General features: G+C 34.9%; 1 protein-coding gene and 1 long non-coding RNA gene across 2 annotated transcripts; both read left to right on the forward strand.

The window, feature by feature from the left end:
* The first annotated feature begins 933 nt into the window (after nucleotides 1–933).
* On the forward strand, nucleotides 934–5,794 carry LOC113773142. Its single transcript, XR_003468756.1, has 3 exons — nucleotides 934–1,052; nucleotides 2,783–2,835; nucleotides 2,948–5,794. It is a non-coding gene; the product is annotated as an uncharacterized LOC113773142 (long non-coding RNA).
* A 6,983-nt stretch (nucleotides 5,795–12,777) lies between these two features.
* On the forward strand, nucleotides 12,778–14,955 carry LOC113773141 (cytochrome P450 94C1-like). The gene is made up of 2 exons (XM_027317690.1): nucleotides 12,778–14,358; nucleotides 14,434–14,955. The coding sequence occupies exon 1, from the start codon at nucleotides 12,794–12,796 to the stop codon at nucleotides 14,330–14,332; it is 1,539 nt and encodes a 512-aa protein (XP_027173491.1). The 5' UTR covers nucleotides 12,778–12,793; the 3' UTR covers nucleotides 14,333–14,358; nucleotides 14,434–14,955.
* Nucleotides 14,956–20,549: the final 5,594 nt, after the last annotated feature.

Below are 20,549 nucleotides of genomic sequence, written 5' to 3' on the forward strand. Positions count from 1 at the left end.
TTACGAAACAAAAAAAAAATCCCAAACAAACAATATTCATGACATTTGACTACAAACTAGGACATTGGTAGGTAGCGAAGAGGAATAAATAATTTATAAGGCGGCGGGGGAAATTTTATGTTCTCTCAAGTATATAAGAAATCAGATTGGAATTGAATCAATAGTTAGGGGATTAAAATTTTAATTACCCCTTTAAAAATGTGTGTTAAAGCAAAGACTTTTTTTTTTTTTGTTTTTTGTTTCTCCTTCCCAGTAGTCGATGTTGACATCTCAAACCAAGACTTACCGGTAAATATTAATATGTAATTTCTTAGGCTATTTCAAATGGGAAAAGATTTAAAAGGCAAAGGAAAAAAAAATCTTGCAATTTTTTATATTTTTCTATCCAGAAAAAAAAGTACAATAAAAAACGAACTAGACATTGGACTTACGTGTCATAAGCTGAAGCTCTCACTTAATATTTTGATATCATCTATCTATCTATGGAGTAAGTTTAAACAATGAACCTAAAGGATTTTTTTTTTTTTTTTTAAATCCAAATGGCCTTTTTTTAAAAATTCTTTTTAAAGTATAAGTGGTTGGAATTGAATTTTAAAACCTTTCAATTACATTCTCTGTCCATACTACAACCCGATTTATCCCCCAAACAACCTTGAATGCAATCAAATATGCAAAAAGACAAAAAAAAAAAATAAATCTGATTATGGATCAAGATTACGTGTACACATCCAAGCTTGTAATTGTCAAGATACACAAAGAATTAAACCATTATACTTCATTTGTTAAAAACAAAAAAAAAAAACACCAAATAATTTGTTTTATTTATTACTTATTTGTTTGTGTTCTCTCTTCCTGAAACACAAAGCACGGAAGGACGTTGCCTTGATGGACCCCGAAGGCCGAAAACGTACTTGCCACTCGTGAGTGTCTACTGTTTTATTTCGCAGAAGCAGAACAACTTGAAAGAAGCGCCACTCTCTGCTTCATTCGCTTGCAGTGGGACTGGGAGAGGAACAGATTGGTTTCCGAAGAGACAAGGAGTCAAGGGCAAGGTTTGGTATTCAATTTTCATCACCATTAATGTTAAACTAGCATTATTGTCAACTTCTTCTCGATTACAAAGTCATAATTCTGCACTCAAAATATTCTGCCCATACTCGTACTACAAAGTATTCTGCACTCAATCATTCCTATAATTCTTGATATTAGTCATTATATTTTGTACACATTAATGGGCTAGATGTATTCTGATATCTTTCTTTCAAGTATTAAACATTTTGTTCAAAGTACTCAGGAAACCGCGATCTTCGGGTTTTTTTTTTTTTTTTATGTACAACGTCCTGGTGTATTAGTTTTACTGTGTTTTTTTTTAGTTTATTTGTTTTTATTTTTTATACGTATGTATAAACAATTTGAAAATGGCATCTGAAGTTGTTGAGCTGGAATTATTTGATTAATGAGAGAGATTTGTTAAATTTGTCTGCAGAATTTGTATAGTTAGATCTGATTTGCTGGAATAGCCTGTGTTTTAGCTATTGTAGCTTGTTTATTACTGAGTGATAAATTCTAATTGTTAGATATGTTTTCTTATATTCATAAATAAAATGAGTTTTATTTTCCTGGGGAAAAAAAAAAAGAATGCATCATTTACAAATGTTGGAGTCTCTTTTGCTAATTCTGTTTTCAAGCTTTCGATATATACCTGGTACACTAAAAACTATCCATGAAAAATTGTATTTCTTCATTGAAAGGGTTTGAAACAGCAATTACGATCTATCTGAGCTACAATTCAGATTTATCTTAAATGGGCTATTTTAATTCAGATTTATTGTATTTAGATTTATCTCAAGCGTAGAATAATTAATTTGCTATTTTAATGTTTCCATTAGAGTTTAGTTTATTCACATTTTGTACTGAATTAAGGAGAAATATGGCAATGACGCCTATGCAGCTGCCCCCATGGAGAGTCTTACTGTTAGTTTTTCCTTTCTTTCCAATTTTTTGTGCTTGTTCAGGTGGATCTATGTGTCTCTATGCTTTTGTATTTTGGATTCTTGCTATTTGAATGTGTGGATAACCATTTTGTTTTTATCTTTATTTATTGGCTGTAAATCTAAGAAGCAAAATTGCACTTTTCTGTAAGTTTTGAATGTTTAGGGGAACATGAGTGCCCTTAAATACTGGACATTTCATGTTAAGGGTCAATGCCTGAAATCTTATTGAAAACTACGTTTTTCTTGATTACACTTCATAGCTTGTTAGTGAGGATCAAAAGCTTAAAAGTTTTGAAGTCAGTAATTAGTGTACATGCCACTGCCATAAGTTATCAATCGTTCACATTTCTTGTATGCAGTGTGTCGAGGATTGCATTTTCTTATCTTTAAGAATACAGCAACTAGTTTGTGCATTTTAGCTTATCTTGCAACTTAACTATTAAAATCTTGAAGTCCTTCTAAGTTGTTTTTTTTTTTTAGCTTTATCTGCCAAGTGCACATTTCCATGTGCTTACTTAGCTAAGAAATGAAGAAGCAAGATTCAGTGTCTATTGTTCTATTATGTTCTTAATTACCTTAAACTAGATACCGCAATTCAAAAGCATATTCTGGCAGGGGATGGGCATATTAAGTAGCAAACCTTGTTATATTGTTTTGGCATTTTCTTATGTTAAACTCTTTGTTTTGTCATATTGAGCTTCCAGAAGACTGCAGAATGATACGCCAATTGTAGAGATTAATATCATTATTTATGCTCGCTAATAGTTCTCATTACTGCATGCACACAGAAACTGATGCTGTTTCTAGTACAATATTCTGATATAAAGCAAGCTTGATTGAGGTACACTCTATTCATATTGCGTTTTACCATAATTCTGTACTCTACTTTATTGTTGCCCACATGATCTTGAATAAAATCTCATCCTTTTCACTTTGTTTCATCTCTTCTTTAGTTCTTTCCTTGGTGTAATTGTGTTTGTCAAGGAAGCAAGGTACACTAAGGCAAGAAACCCTTTGATTTTTCACAAGGCAGGTCTAGCTCTTTCCCTGTGCAAGTTGTTTGCAACATGCAATATTTTTTCTTGTTTACTTGGTTGAATCCAACCTTTATTTTCTCTTTCCTTGGCAGGTAAGAATTTTCGTGTCTGAGTTATAGCACATTTTGTTTGAGGAAAATTATATATCAACTTGCATTTAATAGATGACTATCAATGAAGATTATCTAGACATATGGTTGGCCTCACGTGTGTTTTGGTTTCTGATTTGTGCACTAATCTGCATTTTCTGAATAGCAAACACAAGGCCTTGCCCATTTCTTTGTTTCTTGGTTCATTACATGTAGCTTATACTTATCCTTACTTTGGTCTATACTGCTCTCTTTTCGTGACTAGCCGCTACACTGCAGAGAACCGTTTCAATTGTTTTAGAAAGACTATTTTTGTTGGTTTCATTAGAGATCTTGATTGTTTCAGTTAGGTCTAAAGAATCTTATTGAAGCATCAATTTTTTGTGTCAAGGCAGAGAAATATACTCTAGTTCACATTATGGGTAGTTGTCTTTGATTGAAGCATCATCCATTCCTAAATAGGGACATCTTTGTCCACCTATGAAATACAGTTGCCAAGTCAAAATTACTACCACCTGTCATTCTTTGAAAATTGGAAGCATAAGAAGCAATGTCATGTATTTATATACTTATTTAATACGCAAACAGACATATAAACATATTTTTGTAAGTACTTGTGTCCACTTTCTGAACTACTTGATTGAGTGTTAAAAAAACTGTCGTTGTCTGCACATGAAAAGTTTATGGATCTAGTGTACTTGTGCTTTGAGCTTAATTAACTCCTTGGTTGGCGTTTCACCTCTTGAACTGTAAAGTGTAGAGATTTTTTAATGATCCAATATGGGAAGCATCTTTTTTGGACCTTTTGAAATTCTACAAGTTTTTAATCTTATAGTAATTCTTAAGTACCTTCGAGAAGTGCCTTGTCTGCCAGTTGGAAAGACTTTGCCAAAAGTGCATGTATTCTCTTGCTAGCCTGGATAAATATTAGAGATTGTTTCTTGACTCTTGGAAATATATAGCCCTTAAGTTATCTTCAGAGGTACTCTATATGATACAGGCATCTAACGTTCTTTTATTAAGTATATGTGGCTAGAGGTGGATGAGTAGACTTTGGTGAAAAATACACAGTCTTTATGATTATCAAGGTACATACAGATTTCTTGGTCAACTGTTTTTCGATGATTCTCCATAATTTTAACTTTTTAAGATATTTCCTTGTCTAAATTGTAGCTTTTGTTCATTGTTAGGCTCGTTCCATAGATTAGAATCCCCTTTCAACGAATATGTAAAAGCTAAAATTGAGCAGTTAGTGTTGCACATAATAGTGGAACTAAAGCAATGTAGTCTGCGACTCCATTTAGTGTTGCTCTGATATAAAACTTTGCTTCATGAGTTCTACATTATACTTCCAGTTAATTCGGACTACAATGAACAATTAAAACTAAGCTCGAAACAACCGTTGAAGGCATGATGTGTGTATAATTATTAACTGTTGATTGGAAGAAAGTTTTTCAGGTAAAAAATCCATGTCCTGTATTCAGATGATTTGAAAATTATGTCCTATCTTTCAAACCTGTAAAAAGTAACTTACTAATATTTCTCCCTTGAGGACATGTTTGTTGAAGTCAGAAAATGGGACTGCTATTGATGATAAATCATAGATAGAAGATATTATTGCACGCGATGCAATGCAAATAAATGAATAACTAAAGTTGCCTGTTTATTTTGTACTTCAGCATGTGTCTTTCTATGTCTTGTCTTAGAGCATTTGATGAGAACTTTCGAGTGAATCATATTTCTGATCACTAACTTCTAAAGAAAAGCCTTTGGTTAAAACAAAAGAGCAATTTTCAGAGCAGAAAAACTTGTCTTGCTTGTTTCAAAGAGGTTTTGTGAGCTAACCACAAGACTTAATGATTTACATAATGGATTAGAAAACATGCCCAGCATATGAAGTTTCCTGTAAAAAAAAAAAAAATTTGTTTATGTAGTTTGCTCTTACAGACATCCTACTTACCTGTGAATATTTCACTTTACCAGTGTGTGTCTATTACTATTATGTTTTGTTCATATCTGTCCAAGAAGATACAGATCTTTCTTCTTGGTGGTTGTTTCTTTCTTTTTTCAGTAAAGCATAATTCACCAGCATTAAAGAGTATCTGTTTTCAAGGAATTCATTCATCAAAATTCATGAGTATAAACGAACCGAAAGCTTGTTTATGATTTTTTTGTCTTCCATTAGGATGGATAAGGATGTAGAGGTGTGATTTTCATTTCGTTGATGACATATTTAAGTTTGTTGCTGTACTTGAGTGGTTACTTTTCAGATCTGTCATGATGATTTTAGGAACCATAGCATGTTTGAAGACACAAATCAGCCAGAGACTTTGAACTCCGTGGAAATATTTGGGTGCCGTAGGATCTAAAACGTCCATCATACGATCTTCCTTTGAAAAATGGAGTCATGAAGTTAGGGTTTACGAGTCACGACCACTCGTACACCTAATTTTCTATATTTAGAGCTCTTCATGATTTCATGCCTGTTTATAGAGGGTGGTGGCAATCAGTAGATGTATTAAATATTAAAAGTGTCGAGCCATTTGGATTGTGGGTGTGGAACGGCATATCTTATCTGATTTCTTGGATGGTAGAGGAGGATCCGATGTTGATACACTTATTTGTCTCATCCTGAACTTCTCTCATTATATGCTAATGAATTCTTTCGTACTGATAGACACGCTTTTAAAAAAAAAAAAAAAGAATGAACTTACAATAGATGACGTGAAGTCAGTAGTTGAATGAATAATGTTATGTTGTTGCTGGTGTGGAGGTTAACGTACGGTACACATAATTCGTGCGTCTATTTCGGCTGAGCAGATACTTTGGATCGACATCTTCTACCTGAAACCTGCTTTGTCCTCTCGTTGAATGCTGCGTCATTTGCCGGCCTCTTTAAACTCCTGTTTTGGCGTTTGCTTCTGTGGATAGTCAGTAGCCCCTCATGTATTGTTTAACACAAGTGATTATTACATTAGCCAATAGATTTCTGGGAAAGTGGTAGGTCGAATGGATGCATTTTTTATGCAATGATCGGTTCTGATGCATATCATCACTATATACAATAAACAAAGAAGATTTCTTAGATACTTCTGGTAGCTTATGATTTGATAAACGCCATTGATAATAATGCCACTTTATCGCTCCCCTCATCGTAAATAGCGCGACACTTCTTCCGCCTTCTGTGAAAGAAGCGTGCTGCTTTCAAGTACGCTTTCAATTCAGAAGTGATGTCAGTTTGTTATCCTGTAAAACAGTTACTCCATTTTGGGAAGGTTGATTAAAACGAGTTTTCAAAGCGCAGTAGCAGAAAAGGCATTGACTGAACGGACCAACTGGGGGGGTTGATTATTTTGGATTGGTCTCCTGCTTCAATTTTATCATCGTGGGACATACGCTGCCGTTTTTAGTAGTGATCGATCTTTTAGTGCGGGACAGGGTGCGTTTTTTTAAGATACCTTATAGGATGGATGCCATTTTAATATCTTCTGTAGATATGGCAGACCAGCCGTTATGAAAGATTGACGTATCCCATAACGTTATGTTGAATTTATGTGGCTAGAAGATTCACTCCTCCATAAAACCTTAGAACGGGGAGCGGGTTGGAGCAAGTGCGGGGCTCCGGTTTTCATATAATTGTGCGATTGTTTTTGTTCCATAAATGACTTTGGTAAAAATTTCATTATATTTATATGTCCTGCGTTTGATAATTTAATATACCATTAGAACTTGGAGAAACTACAGCAGCACCAATTGCATTGCATCAAAAATTAACGGTAATGAGTCGAGGTGCCCTTCTCTTCCAGTCGACTTGTAGATTAGCGTTTATCCATTATTTGAGAGTTAATTGTAATATGATTTAGTTGTAAATCCTTTGTATTTGATCGCATCAATGTGGTTAATTCTAATCTTGATTAACCAGAAAAAAAAAACCTTTTCTTCTGGAAACGGTAAGCAAACAGTGGATCTCTCTGCTGGCCTACCGTTCATCTTATGGTATGGTGCTTAGGAAATGGAATAATACCTACAGCTTAATTGTGAGTTGTGATGTGGAAAGAAAAATTAAAAACCAATAATTGGGATTTCTTTATGCAATAATAGAAAGGATAATGGAATATTCCAAGAGATGCCACAATTATAAAAATTTTCTCCCCATTGTGGAAAAAAAAAAAAGGGTAGTAAGCTGATGTAATGTTGGAAAAAAAAAAGTTTTTAAATGCACTTGGAAAGTATTTTCCGTTTCTTTTCTGACTGCCGAATAAGATGGAAGAAAATATTACCACTTGTCTCCTCTTACTTTTTTTATTTTTTTTCCTCGCTAGTAAGAACGTGATTTATTAATACAATGCCATTCTAGGATACGAGAGTTCACACCAAGAAAAACAGTAAAATAAACGAACAAATTATTTAGGTAGTCGCTAAACTTTTTTAATAGTTAAGATTTAGTCATTTAATTATTAATAGTATATTTTTACCTATTAAAGTACTAAAAGTGTAAATTTTGGATCATTTCATTTGATTCCACTGTAAATTCTCTACCAGATCTAAGGGTCCGTATGACTCATGAGACATATTATTAATGATTAGATCTAAAATTAGACGAAATGGTCCGAAAATTTACACTTTTAATGTTTTAGCAGATAAAAACATACTATTAATAGCTGAATAGGCAAATTTAACTATTCAGAAAATTTAACGATTACCTGGATAATTTGCTCTAAAATAAACTGTAAACTGAGATTATAAATTTTGCTAATAAACTTTGAGTGGTTAAGAATAACTCGTTCGTGTATATATCTTCCTTTTCATTTTCCTTAAAACCATTAGCAACCATTGCGATTCATGCTTTATAAGAAACTAAAAAGAACGAATCTTTCCATCTTCCGAATGTAGCAGTATCACGGTAGTAATAGCGACTCAAAAGATAAAAACATGACCTCGTTCAGAAGAAAAATCTATGGTTAAGAACACTCTGTAAAGTTGAGACATCCATCATGGATGATTAAGATAGAGGAGGAGTTAGTGGGAAAGACAATCATGTCATGAGTGTCGCTTTTCTCTCTTGGTTGATCAGCGTACATATATAACATATTCCTATTTTTACTGTTCATTTGGGTAATTGACGGTGCGACGTGTATCAATCAGCAGGAGCCCGTTTCTTTGTCCTACGTAAGCATGGATTCTTGGGGCATTCATAGTGCGTGTAATTCACGTGCTATGTTGATATTTCATTATATTTTCATTCGTAATGAATTACACTCCATATAGTATAATAGTACGAGTTCATAATTAAATTAAATATTTATTTTAACAATGTACAACTTATATCCTGTAAATGAATACAGTAATTTTTTTAAAATAATTTTGTTATTTTCTAAAAAAATATTATTATTAATTTCTGAGTTTGAACAATATATCTTTTTCTGTCTCTCAAAAAATAATAAATTGTTATTTTCTGAAATTTGGGTAATTTTGGTGGTTTTGATTTTGTGAGGAGTATGAATTTTCTATATTTGGAACATTTAACATATTTCAAAAACTACTAAAATTATCATCCATAATTACAAAATATTGAAATTTTAGAAAATTGTGCAAAGAGGTTGAGAAAAATTAGTGAGAGATTAAGAGAAATAATAAAGTAAGGTAGTGAAATAGGAAAAAAAGAAAAAAAGGTGTCTTGTATGTTTATATAGAGAAAATCAAAAAATGACCGCTGAAAAAAAATTTGACCGTTAACTTGCACCATAAAATTTTAACCGTTATCTATGTTTAACCAAATTTATCCGTTGCACAAAGGGACTCACTACTATCTCCTCTTTTTCACCAGACTTTACACGCATCATTGTAATGTTCATTACACGGCCATTGGAGTTGCTCCTAGGAAGCAAACAGGGGAAAAAAAGACATGGAGTAATTTTATTCTGGCCTCTAAGTAAACAGATTACTTTTGTCACTTTCCTAACTCACCGTGCGGAATTTTCGTCCAATCCCAAAGCTTATATTGCCCGTGCGTTCTCGGGAAATAAAGACGACTGACAAATGGATCCATGTGCATGGACAAATTTTCTCGTTTTTTTTTTTTGATTATCAATTTACAAATGCTTTATGCTGTCTCGGTCGTCGTTTTGGATCTCGATAAATGTAATTACAAATTCTATCTAGACTGAAGCGAGACTTAAAAATCTTCAGGATTTCAAGGTACAAAAAAAAATAAATAAATAAATTCAGTGCGTATGAGAAAATCGATGCCTGCGATCGACGTGGAATTTTTTTGTTTTTGTTGATAGGAAAAGTAGTCTCGTACAAACTGGAAAGCTCAAATTAAAGTCTTAAATCTGTTACAATTAAATACTGCGATCTGCAAATCGTTGCTCAACCACAAGAAACCCAAAATAAAAAATAAAAAATAAAAAAAAGGTGAAGGTAGGAGTATGTTTCAATATATATATTTTTTTAAAAAAATTTCATAATTTACTAATTATAGATGAAGCGTCAAATCAATTAAATTGTGTGCCGTTGTCATATTCTAAGTATTAAAGAGAAAGAGCAAATATTTCCTTTTATACTTTAATGGGTGGGCCCGGTTACATGTGTTAGGAATCTTTAAAGACATAATTATTATTTTGCTCGCAATTCTAATGCTTATATATATATTTACTCTTATTGCGCCACGTCAGTATGAGGAGGATGATCCTAATGGATGCGTCTTGCCATTATGGGTTAAATTTATTCCCGTCCCGTGTTTCTCTTTCTTTGCTATTTGTGTTCCATTAATATAATTGTTTTCGTACAAGACTGCTTGGCATTGTTCGTTCCCTTGGGTATCCGAAGAGATCGATTGTTTAGCAATTCATGAGCTAGTCAAACTCAGTAATTAATCCCTAATATCATTTTTCTTTCAACAGAAACTGACAACAAAGCTAATTGCTCTCTCTTTAACCGTCGAATAACTCTTTCAATGACTCATAGCTCCTCCCGTCAATAATTCTCCGCTTTCCGTGAGGACGTTTTATTCGTCACAACTCCTTTCTGGATTGTAATTTTTTTTTACAACAAATAAAATAAAATTTCGTTTCCTGTAAACATATTTTTCAATCATTTTTTTTATCTTGCAATTGCATACATCAAATTGTTATAATATTTTTTTAAAAAAAAATTCGTAAAAATAACAATCCAGATGGGCTTTCAAACCCTAGAATGGTGTCTATTAGAAAAAATAAACTAAAAAGAAATCTTAAATAATTTGCAAATATGCTGCTGGCTTAATTGAAACGTGGTACCATTAGAAAAGAAATCACAGTTCGTTTCATATATATGCACATGTCATGTTGCTTCCGTTTAAAGAAAGTACAGTCAATTTGAAAGAGCTGTCTAATTTGTCCAGAACGCACTTCAGCCTGTTTCCTTCTCAAGTTGATGTATGATACAAAATTTTAATGGTTAAAAATTATTAAGAAAACATAAAATAGAAAGATTCCGCCCTTTTATTTTTGTGAAAATTATAGCAGATGCCGCCGATATGAAGTTGAAGGCACCTGTGCTGTGTTTGGCATTAATCAATTTGAATGGGGCATATATATGAAGTGAAGGTGGCAAGAACATGCATGTACATTTTCTATATATAGGCGTCATATACTATACATAGCAATTAGCAAGCAATCATCATTTTACTTAAATCGTTTATGTCAGGTAGCGAAACTAATCTCGTGATCCGCCGATTTAATAATTGGCCGGGTTTACTTGCTCGTGAAACATAACATCACCTGACGGGACTGCTCTGCCCTCGACTCTCCAATGAAATTAAGCCGGATACCATACTTAACCAAACTTGTCGAGCTTAATCTAAAGTCTTGTCTGTGAATAACAGCCATGTAACCTAACCCATATAGGATGTGGGAGTGTCACCTTAAAGGCCAAAAACATGAATGTGGATAATTACGGGGTGCCCAAAAATTCTGATTAATTTGTCGCCATGGAAGAACACCAGTTTGGACCTTCTGAAATTGCTATCGCCCCGTCAGTTTCTCCGTTCCGGTTACCACATTTAACACTTGAGATGTAATTACTGCATAACCGGAAATCGGTTGCTTTCTGAAAAAAGTTTACTCCATGCATGGAATGGCTTATCCAATTTGCTTCAATCAGATATGGCACCAATTAATGACGAGTGGCCTCACCTTGTGATTGCATGGTTGACGATATATTATATACCACTCCCTTTTGTCAAAACACTACACATGTACATATATACACACTGTGTGTGTATATATATATCCCATCCCATGGACATAGACTTACTGTTGCAAGGTCGCATCCCAAGAAGATTCATCTGAAAGCTGCCCACCAAGCGATAATTATGGCGAAAGAAGAGGTATAGAAGCTAAAACAGATCACAGTTAATCTCTCAATAGAGAAGGTACTGGTACATGTTTGCTCCACTAGAGTCTCAAGAAATTTTGTGTCTGTCTAAGGCTATTCTTTATTCTTTTCAGATAAATCTTCTGTCACACATTTTAAATCTTCATAAACATCATATTTTAATTCTTTTTTATTTACTGTCGAATAACTATTAATACAGTAAAAAATAAATACAACAATCTCAAAAAAATAATTTTTAATAGAAAATCACAAAATAAAGGACAACATTCACAAAAAATCTCATTTTTTTTTTGTGTATTTTGATTTTTTGAGTCTGTTAAATTTTGCATATTACTCATTTAATAGTTATTGAAATTTAAGGAAACAAAAAAGAATTAAAATATAATGTTTATGAAGGAAAAATAGCAATATTATAAAAAGTAGATCATTCAACGGAACAGAAAGTGGGATTTTAAAAGATTCGTTGCATCAAATAATCGTACAAATAAATTAGCTTACCCAGATTCAAATCTTGAATGTATGACTTAGAATCGATATAATTCAGAATTTACTTATATAACATGGTACAAGATTAGTTTTTTGAGAACTTCAGAAAGGGATTCTGTTTTCTGAATCACATATTAATAGTTTGTATCCTTTGCACTTAGATACATTTTTTTTTTTTTTGGTCCTCATTTTTATGAATTGAATAACTACAGAAAATTTGCATTGTTGTGGGGAGCAAGACCAAACCCAGCCATTATGAAGTCATATGATTCGACCACACTAGCTGGAAAGAGGCAAAATGGCGTTAGTTGCAGTTTCTCCAAGGGAAAAATAATTCAGTGAACACCCATAAACATGACAACATGCTCCCATGAGTCGCCACGCTGCCGAGCCCAATATTATACCCATTGAGTGGGTACAAATGAAAGAATATGAGCACGTGTTGGAATGTGTACAAACTATATATTGCATTAGCTTAGCTTATATATAGTCTTATATACTGTTTGGTTGGATGGTGCAGAAGGATGCGTCATCAAACTGATTTTTTCCTTTAGCCCATGCGTTATCCGTGCTCTCACCTTTCTTTTTTTCTTTTTTTTTTTGCAGATATAATTTTGTTTCCTACCTAAAGATAACGAAGAACAGTGAAACCTGGTTTTGTATTTCCTTGTTCAACTGTTGGTTCATTATATATGTAACTCTTTCAAAATAATACATATTGGTCTCTTTCTCCTTAGTCCATGCTAGCTACTCTTATTGGCCTTCCATTGCCCGCACCCTCTTTATCTTAATAAAAAATCACCCATCCATGGAGTCTACCCAATTTTCGTGCTTTATCGTGCCTAAGTTTCAAGCTTTCTGTTTCCTTGTCTTCTCTTTGGCGATGGCTTTTGTATTTCTTATCCTGAAGTATTTTGTTATGAGGCCAAGAGTTTGGTGCAAGTGTGTGATTTGCCAAGCTTATGTTAGCTCCAGTTGGTCAGTCAAATTCAAAAACTTGTGCGATTGGTACACTTATCTCCTCCAGGATTCGCCTTCTCAAACTATTCACGTACACGTTCTCGGCAACATAATCACTGCTAATCCCGAAAATGTTGAGTACATACTCAAAACCAGGTTTGAGAATTATCCCAAAGGCAAACCTTTTTCGACCATCCTAGGGGACTTTCTCGGCCGGGGCATATTTAACGTTGACGGTGACTTATGGAAATTCCAGAGGAAAATGGCCAGTCTTGAGCTGTGTCGAATCTCCATGAGATCTTACGCCTTCGATGTTGTCCAACACGAGATCGAAAATCGCCTTATTCCTCTTTTATCCTCCTTCGCAGCGGGTAAAGAAGATCGCGTTCTTGATTTTCAAGACGTTTTCCGCAGATTTTCATTCGATTGTATTTGCAGAGTATCGTTTGGGTTGGACCCCAGGTGTCTAGAAATATCCCTGCCGCTTTCAGAGTTTGCTGTCTGTTTTGACCTAGCATCCAGATTGTCGGCGGAAAGGGCCATGACCGCTGCACCAGTTACTTGGAAGGTCAAAAGGATGCTGAATATAGGCAGCGAGAAGGAACTCCGGAAAGCCATCCAGATGATCAACCTACTAGCTAAAGAAGTCATAAGGCAACGCCGAAAATTAGGTTTTTCCGAACACAAAGATCTTCTCTCTCGATTTATGGGCAGCGTCACCGATGAAACCTACTTAAGAGATATTATAATAAGCTTCCTCCTAGCAGGTCGCGACACAGTTGCCTCGACTTTGACAAGCTTCTTCTGGCTTGTGGCTAACCACCCGGAAGTCGAGGCTGCTATTCAACGGGAGGCTGATCGAGTCGTGGGGCCTAAAGAAAAGCTCACCAGCTTGGAACAACTAAGAGAGCTTCAGTATTTGCATGCTGCAATCTTTGAGAGTATGAGACTGTACCCACCCGTACAATTCGATTCAAAATTTTGCCTGGAGGATGACATCTTCCCTGATGGAACCGCTGTTAAGAAGGGAACACGAGTTACTTATCATCCTTACGCGATGGGGCGGATGGAAAATATCTGGGGTTCCGATTGCTTAGAATTCAAGCCCGAGAGGTGGTTGAGAGATGGCGTCTTCTTCCAGGAAAACCCTTTCAAGTATCCGGTGTTTCAAGCTGGACTAAGGGTCTGTCTGGGGAAAGATATGGCACTTGTGGAGCTCAAGAGTGTAGCAATTTCATTGCTGCGAGACTTTCACATCGTTTTAGCTGAAGCCCATCAAAGCCCGCGCTTCTCTCCTGGACTTACGGCCACTTTCCACGGTGGTTTGCCGGTATTGGTCCGAGGAAAGAAAAGCTCCGCCAGCACCGAGTCAACTGCAGCTCAATAAGAGTACCAAGCTCGGGTATTCTCTAGGTGCGCATCTCTCTATAACCCTAAACTTGTAAGTAATCTCCATTAAGTACGAGCTCATTAAGATTTTATTTGCAGGTAGATGGTGGACTCAGGACAGCTAGATAGCTGTACCGTGAATTTGTTGAGAAAACGAGATTCATCAAGCGTTGGCTGCCTTCGTCGGCTCCAAGTATGTATACTCTTTTTTTTTTTTTTTTTTGAAATGATAGATGTCCTGTAACCTAATCTAGCCTAGTCTAAGGGGAAGGGGAGGGGGTTCGATATGAGTACAGATTTCATCGATGAAGGTCAATTAAGACCGCCATAAATTGTGGCAAATTTGTGGAAGGCAGGGATTGAACCCCTGAACTCCAACATCACCTTTAATGGTGATGACCACTGGACCACTGGACCTCCAGCTCCAAGTATGTATACTTGATATTGTCGGTGTTTTTCTTTTATCATGTACATCCATTGTGGGGATATGGCTGTTGTTTTTGTACTGTAGTTCTTGTACGGGTATTTTGGTGTTTCTAGTGTAGGATTAGCTCCTCAGTTTCTGTACACCATGTCCCCTATATATGTATATATGTTTCCCGAAATTGTGGAGGACAAAATTGTACATTAATTGGTAGAACTCATTATTGTCATATCGAAGTTCGTAAAGCATTTGATTCCACCCTCAATACCTACCTTGTACCTCCCATGCTTTATTTGCCCTGATATGCTGCTACTCCCTCTTTTTCTTTTTTCTTTCTTTTTTTTTCAAAAAAAAAAAAAAAAAAGTTCCAGCGACTTCATTACTTCTTTTCCTATTAGTTCGCACCGATCGATCACGAAAAGTTCTTGCGATGCAATTGAACAGGTGGTGCTTGATTCAGATTGTATCATTTCTTATTGTTGCATCTCCTTCCCATTTAAATGGTTAACTTGGAAATTCTATTTGTAGATATGCCTCGTAAGAAAAAGAAAATTTAGAATGCGGATGTTTTATGAGCTAGCTAGTGATTCAGAATTCTAGATTAGAAATGGATACCAAGTCTGAATTGTACTTTTTACTACGATGAAGCCTAATTGTTGCATGTGTTTGATGGAGTCTAGTGAACGTCCAAGTTCCACTGTTTTTTTTTTGGCTGGAAAAAGATGAAAGCTTTGCGGGCCAAGACGGATTGTTAGGCACAAAAAGATTAATTATCACAACGTAAATTGAGAATGGCAAAATTACAGATATAGCTATAAATTGGAGTGTTACTGACAACTCTAAACCATTAATCATATTCTAATTTAACTAATTATTGATCTCCACTCTGGTTATACCTGAACCCCTATAGAATAGATACTCGGGCGGTCTCAAATGTTAAAAATTAGCGCCTGTAATGCTACTATGATTCCGAACAAGTTAGTTGGCAAGATCATTTACCTAAAAGTTCTCTGAATCATCATCAAGCGTAGATGAAGAATCGCTATTGATTTTCTTTAAAATGAAAGAAAAAAAAAAATGCCACTATGATCACTGAGAAAGAACAGAAGGAACACGATATCAGAAAAATATACTAGACTAACTGATTCTGTATTTACATGATAAGTAACACAATATCGACCTCAAACATTAATCTTTTATAATATGATCTTTTAGTGCATTTGTTGTGTTACGTATCTCGTGCAACGACTACATGTGAGCTTTGAGCTTTTTATGATTTTTGATATTAGCACACAAGCAAATCAACTTTATATTATGATCAACACAAAAATTAGAGTCCGTGCCCGATTGTGACGCTTTTAGATGGAAATACACTATTTTGTCTCCCGGGGGGGGGGGGGGGGGGTGTTGGGCTGGGGTTGGGGTTGGGGTTGGTTTCAGAGCTCGACACTTTTTGAAAAGCTTTGGCAGGAAAGTTTGCGGGCATACAAGCCACGGACGAGTCTGAGGTTTCTCCTACGCTTGCTCTATCCCACCGGAGTGTATATGCGTGCCGCCACCACAAGGGATTCAGGCGGGTAGGAAGGCTATAGAGGGCTTTTGAGTAACTTGATTGACTTGGCAATATTAGCCAATATAAAGTTCGACTTCGCTACCAGAGGATTTGGGAATAAAACCTGACAAAACACAAACATTCCTTAATGGAGTTTTATGTGTTTGTTGAGTAAATATTGGTCGGTTCACAAGCAGTGTAGCTTTTGAACACAATACTTGTTGATGTGCTAACGATTAGAGCTGCGGCTTACATATAACTGTGCGGGCAAGTAGTTTCGCTGATCGTGCTTTTGGATAATTTCAAAAATCTCCCCTGAGATATCTAACAATTTCACTGAGCTTCTCTGAGGTTTTAAAAATTACACCTACCTCCCTTGATTTGATAGTTTTAGTAACAAAATCTTAAAATAATATTGACTTTGTCAAATTTTTAAATGAATACCCAAAAAATGATCTTGTGTAATGAATTTTAATTTATTTTCCTATAGAATTATAAAATTATATAGTGTAATTATAAGAAAAGCTACCAAATTTTTCATGTCCATACCTACTATTTGATAAACAACTATAATAATCATATAGGCTGTAGTCATATATGTAGACTATATGTAAGTAGTCTATATGGACTATATGATAATCATATAAACTGTAGAACCACTAGTATAATCACTACACTTCCTTTTGATTTACGGGAAATTATGAAATGTCTATATGATTGCAAAACCACTACTTATTTTTTGAAATGTCTAAACGATTATAAAAGGTTACTTTCCTGATTTATGTAGTTCTACAATTTTATTGACAAAAAATTTTTTTTTTTTTTTAAAGAAAAATAATAAAAAATAATTTTAAAAGTCATTCTAAATATAAACATACCAAACAAGGGAATTTCACTAAAATATTTAAGGGTAGTATTGTCATTTTAAATGACAAGGGAGCTATGTATAATTTTTAAAATTTCGAGAAAGCTAAATGAAATTGTTAAAAACCTCAAGGGAGGTTTCTGAAATTATCCCTTTGGCTAATTAATAATCATATGGACATTTCAACAGCACAGATTGGTTCTCACAAAAACCGATATTACCTAAATCAGCCTTGATCGTTTGATCTGCAATATTTCCCATTGTTACCAAACACAACATGCGCGTCTCCCCTTTGTAACTAACTTGTATAACTAACACCAATGGTCCGGGACCAAATCCGTAAATTAGACACGTGGAGTACATATATATACAGTTGTAGCGGGAAGGTTTGGTACCAACCATAGTTATTAAATTGGATCCAGTGCTCAATTTAGAGAGGTGACTGAATCACTAAGTTACGGGTTCAGCCAAGAGTTGTATATTAGTTACTAATATTATATAATATAATAACATATTTTATATTATAAAATTAGTAAATTTTTTAAGTTGGTGTTTCAACTAATGGTTTGACTAGCGATTTTTTCGGTTCACCAGTTGAGCTCTCAAGTCTTTAACAGGTCAACGAATTTGTTGCTTAACTGATTTAATTAGCAATCCAATTCAATCATATGATCGATTCACCGATTGATCGGTTCGACCATCGGATCGAGCCAAGTTTTATAACTATGATAGCAACTGGTACTAAATTAGCAAAGTGTCGATCTGCCGTGATTTGATAGCTCAAATATGATACATGTAAAGATGTGATGTGTTGTCGGAGAGGTTGTTGCTATTTTCTCTTTTCGCTTTCGTACCCTTCTTGTAATTCTGTAATGTTGGTGATAGTAAAATTTTATGTTGGTCCGAAGTAGTTATTGGACATTGTCTAATAATTATTCTCGAATCAATCAAGTAGTTTCAACTAAATATTTATTTATTTTTTACAACGATAACATTATGAGGGAAGGGAGAGTCGACGGAATTTTTCTGTCGAAAAAAATCACAAAGTGGCAAGGTGAAAAACCCTTGCCTCCCATTTCCACCAAGACTTTGGTGGTACCAACGGCCTCTTAGGCAGTTGGCATTTCATGTGGCTTCACTTGATTTAATTTAACATGTGAAGTAGACTAGCATAATATGTGAATTAATGAGTCTCATGTGGTCCTACTTTCTGGTGGAACATTTAGTCGGGAATCGGCTCAATTTGAACTTTGAAGGCAATGACACTCTTGCTTCTAGCCAGGAAATTTTAAGTTGTCCCACCCATAACTGAAAGGCCTTTTCCTTCAACCACACGAGGTTTCAAAGATCTCATGCCCACATATTCATGGGCAAATGAGAACAGAAGGCAGCTGCTTGAGCTATAGTTTTTGCAATTAATTGATTGAGTCCGTACTAAACCAAAAAAAAAAAAAATTGGCCAATGATTCTTCGAGTTTTTAGGCGCCTCCGTTTTCCATGACAGCCGACAGAATTGTCACTGTTTAGATTGTAAATTATTTGAGATATTTTTACTGTAGCACTTTTTGTGATATGATGTATGTGAGATAAAAAGGTAATTGGGAATGTAACAAGGTGTGTTGGAAATTGTAATGATGATGTAAGCAAATAAATTTTGACAAATAATTCTCAATCCAAACAAACCATGGCCCCTCAGCGGAGTGAATGCACGATATATATTTGAAGAGCCGATGGATAGATAGCAGTATAGCACCATAACTGGCGTACTAATTAAGTTTAATTTCATAGCCTGTCACTGTTTTTTTCAGTGCTTATACGAAGTGTCATCTCCAATCCCCAAATCTTTGATCAGTTATGGCCTTCCACGAAGAAAAGAAAAGGCAAATGACAAGATGGCATTTAAACAAAAAAAATTTCCTGTTATTCCCCAACTAGTGGCTAACGTGGTACCACATTAGAAACTTATGCGACAAACTTCCAACGCATCTGATGTTTTTGAAGTCATTAAGGTCAAGTGGTAAAGTAATCCTTCCTACCATAGTGTGTGTGTCTGTATATATATATATATATATTAAATGTAGGTAAAAAGTTTTGAATTTTTAACGTTTCACTTATATTTCCTCATTTTATACCACCCAACTCATTCTTCTTCCCAACTATATATAGTATATTCGGCTGTGGTGTTATAATTTTTTTTAACAAATAATGCTAAATTCAAAAATATCTAAAAGTAATTTATGTGGATTCGGTTAAGTATAGAATTAGATTCAAATTAAGTACATTAACCTATACTTATCACGTAATGGAAAGGTCCACGAAAGTTTAGGTTAAATAATGATCTATTGTTTCCACTATTCTGTGTTCTGTTGTTGCAACTCCTCCTGAGAATGAAAATCTATCTTTATTCATGTCTATTATCATAAAATTAATTTATCAAAAAAAAAAAAGAAGAACGAACCGGAATTACTGCTTATACTTGGCATGTTGTCTTTTTTGATGTCTATTACCATAAAATTAATTTAACTTCAAAAAGAACGAACCCGGATTAGTGCTTATTCTTAGCATGTTGATTTTTTAGGTCTAAGATTTTTGAAGATAAAGAGAGAGAAGTATGGCAGATTGGTGAATATGCTAGAATTTTTATAGAGGAGTACTGGAGCATACACTCAAAATATGGGGGGGTGTGCACCCTTTTGAATCATGGCAAATGGGTGGGTGGCACCAAAAGAAAACATGCTAAAAATCAAATATGTGGATGGAGCCTTCACGGAGAACGGAGCTGTAACGGGACTAGTGGTGAGGAACCACTGGGGTCAGCTAGAAGCAGCTATGGTCGAGAGAATTTCAGGAGCCCTGAATACGGAGCATGTAGAGTGTCCTACTTTCCTTAAAGCACTAAAATTTGCTAGAGATTTTGGAATAACGCACTTTATTCTAGAGGGTGATGCTCTATGTATTATACCATAGAAGCTAAACAACAATGGCAGGGAGCTGTCTCTTCTTGGGAATTTGATACATGGCATGAGGTCAATGTTGGCTAGTTTCAAGTACGTCAAAATTAGTCATGTGAGGACTGAGGAGGACCAATAATGTTCCTGTCCACATCCTGTAAAAAATGTCTCTATCTTTTAATGGGGTTAGAGTCTGGTTTATTGACTTCCCCAAGAATGTCATTGATGCTGTAACCACAGATTCATCATAAATGAAATCCTCCAAATTGTTTATCAAAAACAAAAAAGGTTTCCTGAACTAAGCAGTGAGGAGAACTCTAAGAGCTTTCTTCTGATCACTCTGGACTTATTCTAGTGGTGCTGTTGATTTTTTTATTTGCTTGAATTATATCCGCTCTGTTTGGATTTTTTTGTTTTTCATAA

The sequence above is a fragment of the Coffea eugenioides genome, chromosome 6 (genome assembly GCF_003713205.1).
Source record: "Coffea eugenioides isolate CCC68of chromosome 6, Ceug_1.0, whole genome shotgun sequence".
Classification (NCBI taxonomy): domain Eukaryota; kingdom Viridiplantae; phylum Streptophyta; class Magnoliopsida; order Gentianales; family Rubiaceae; genus Coffea; species Coffea eugenioides.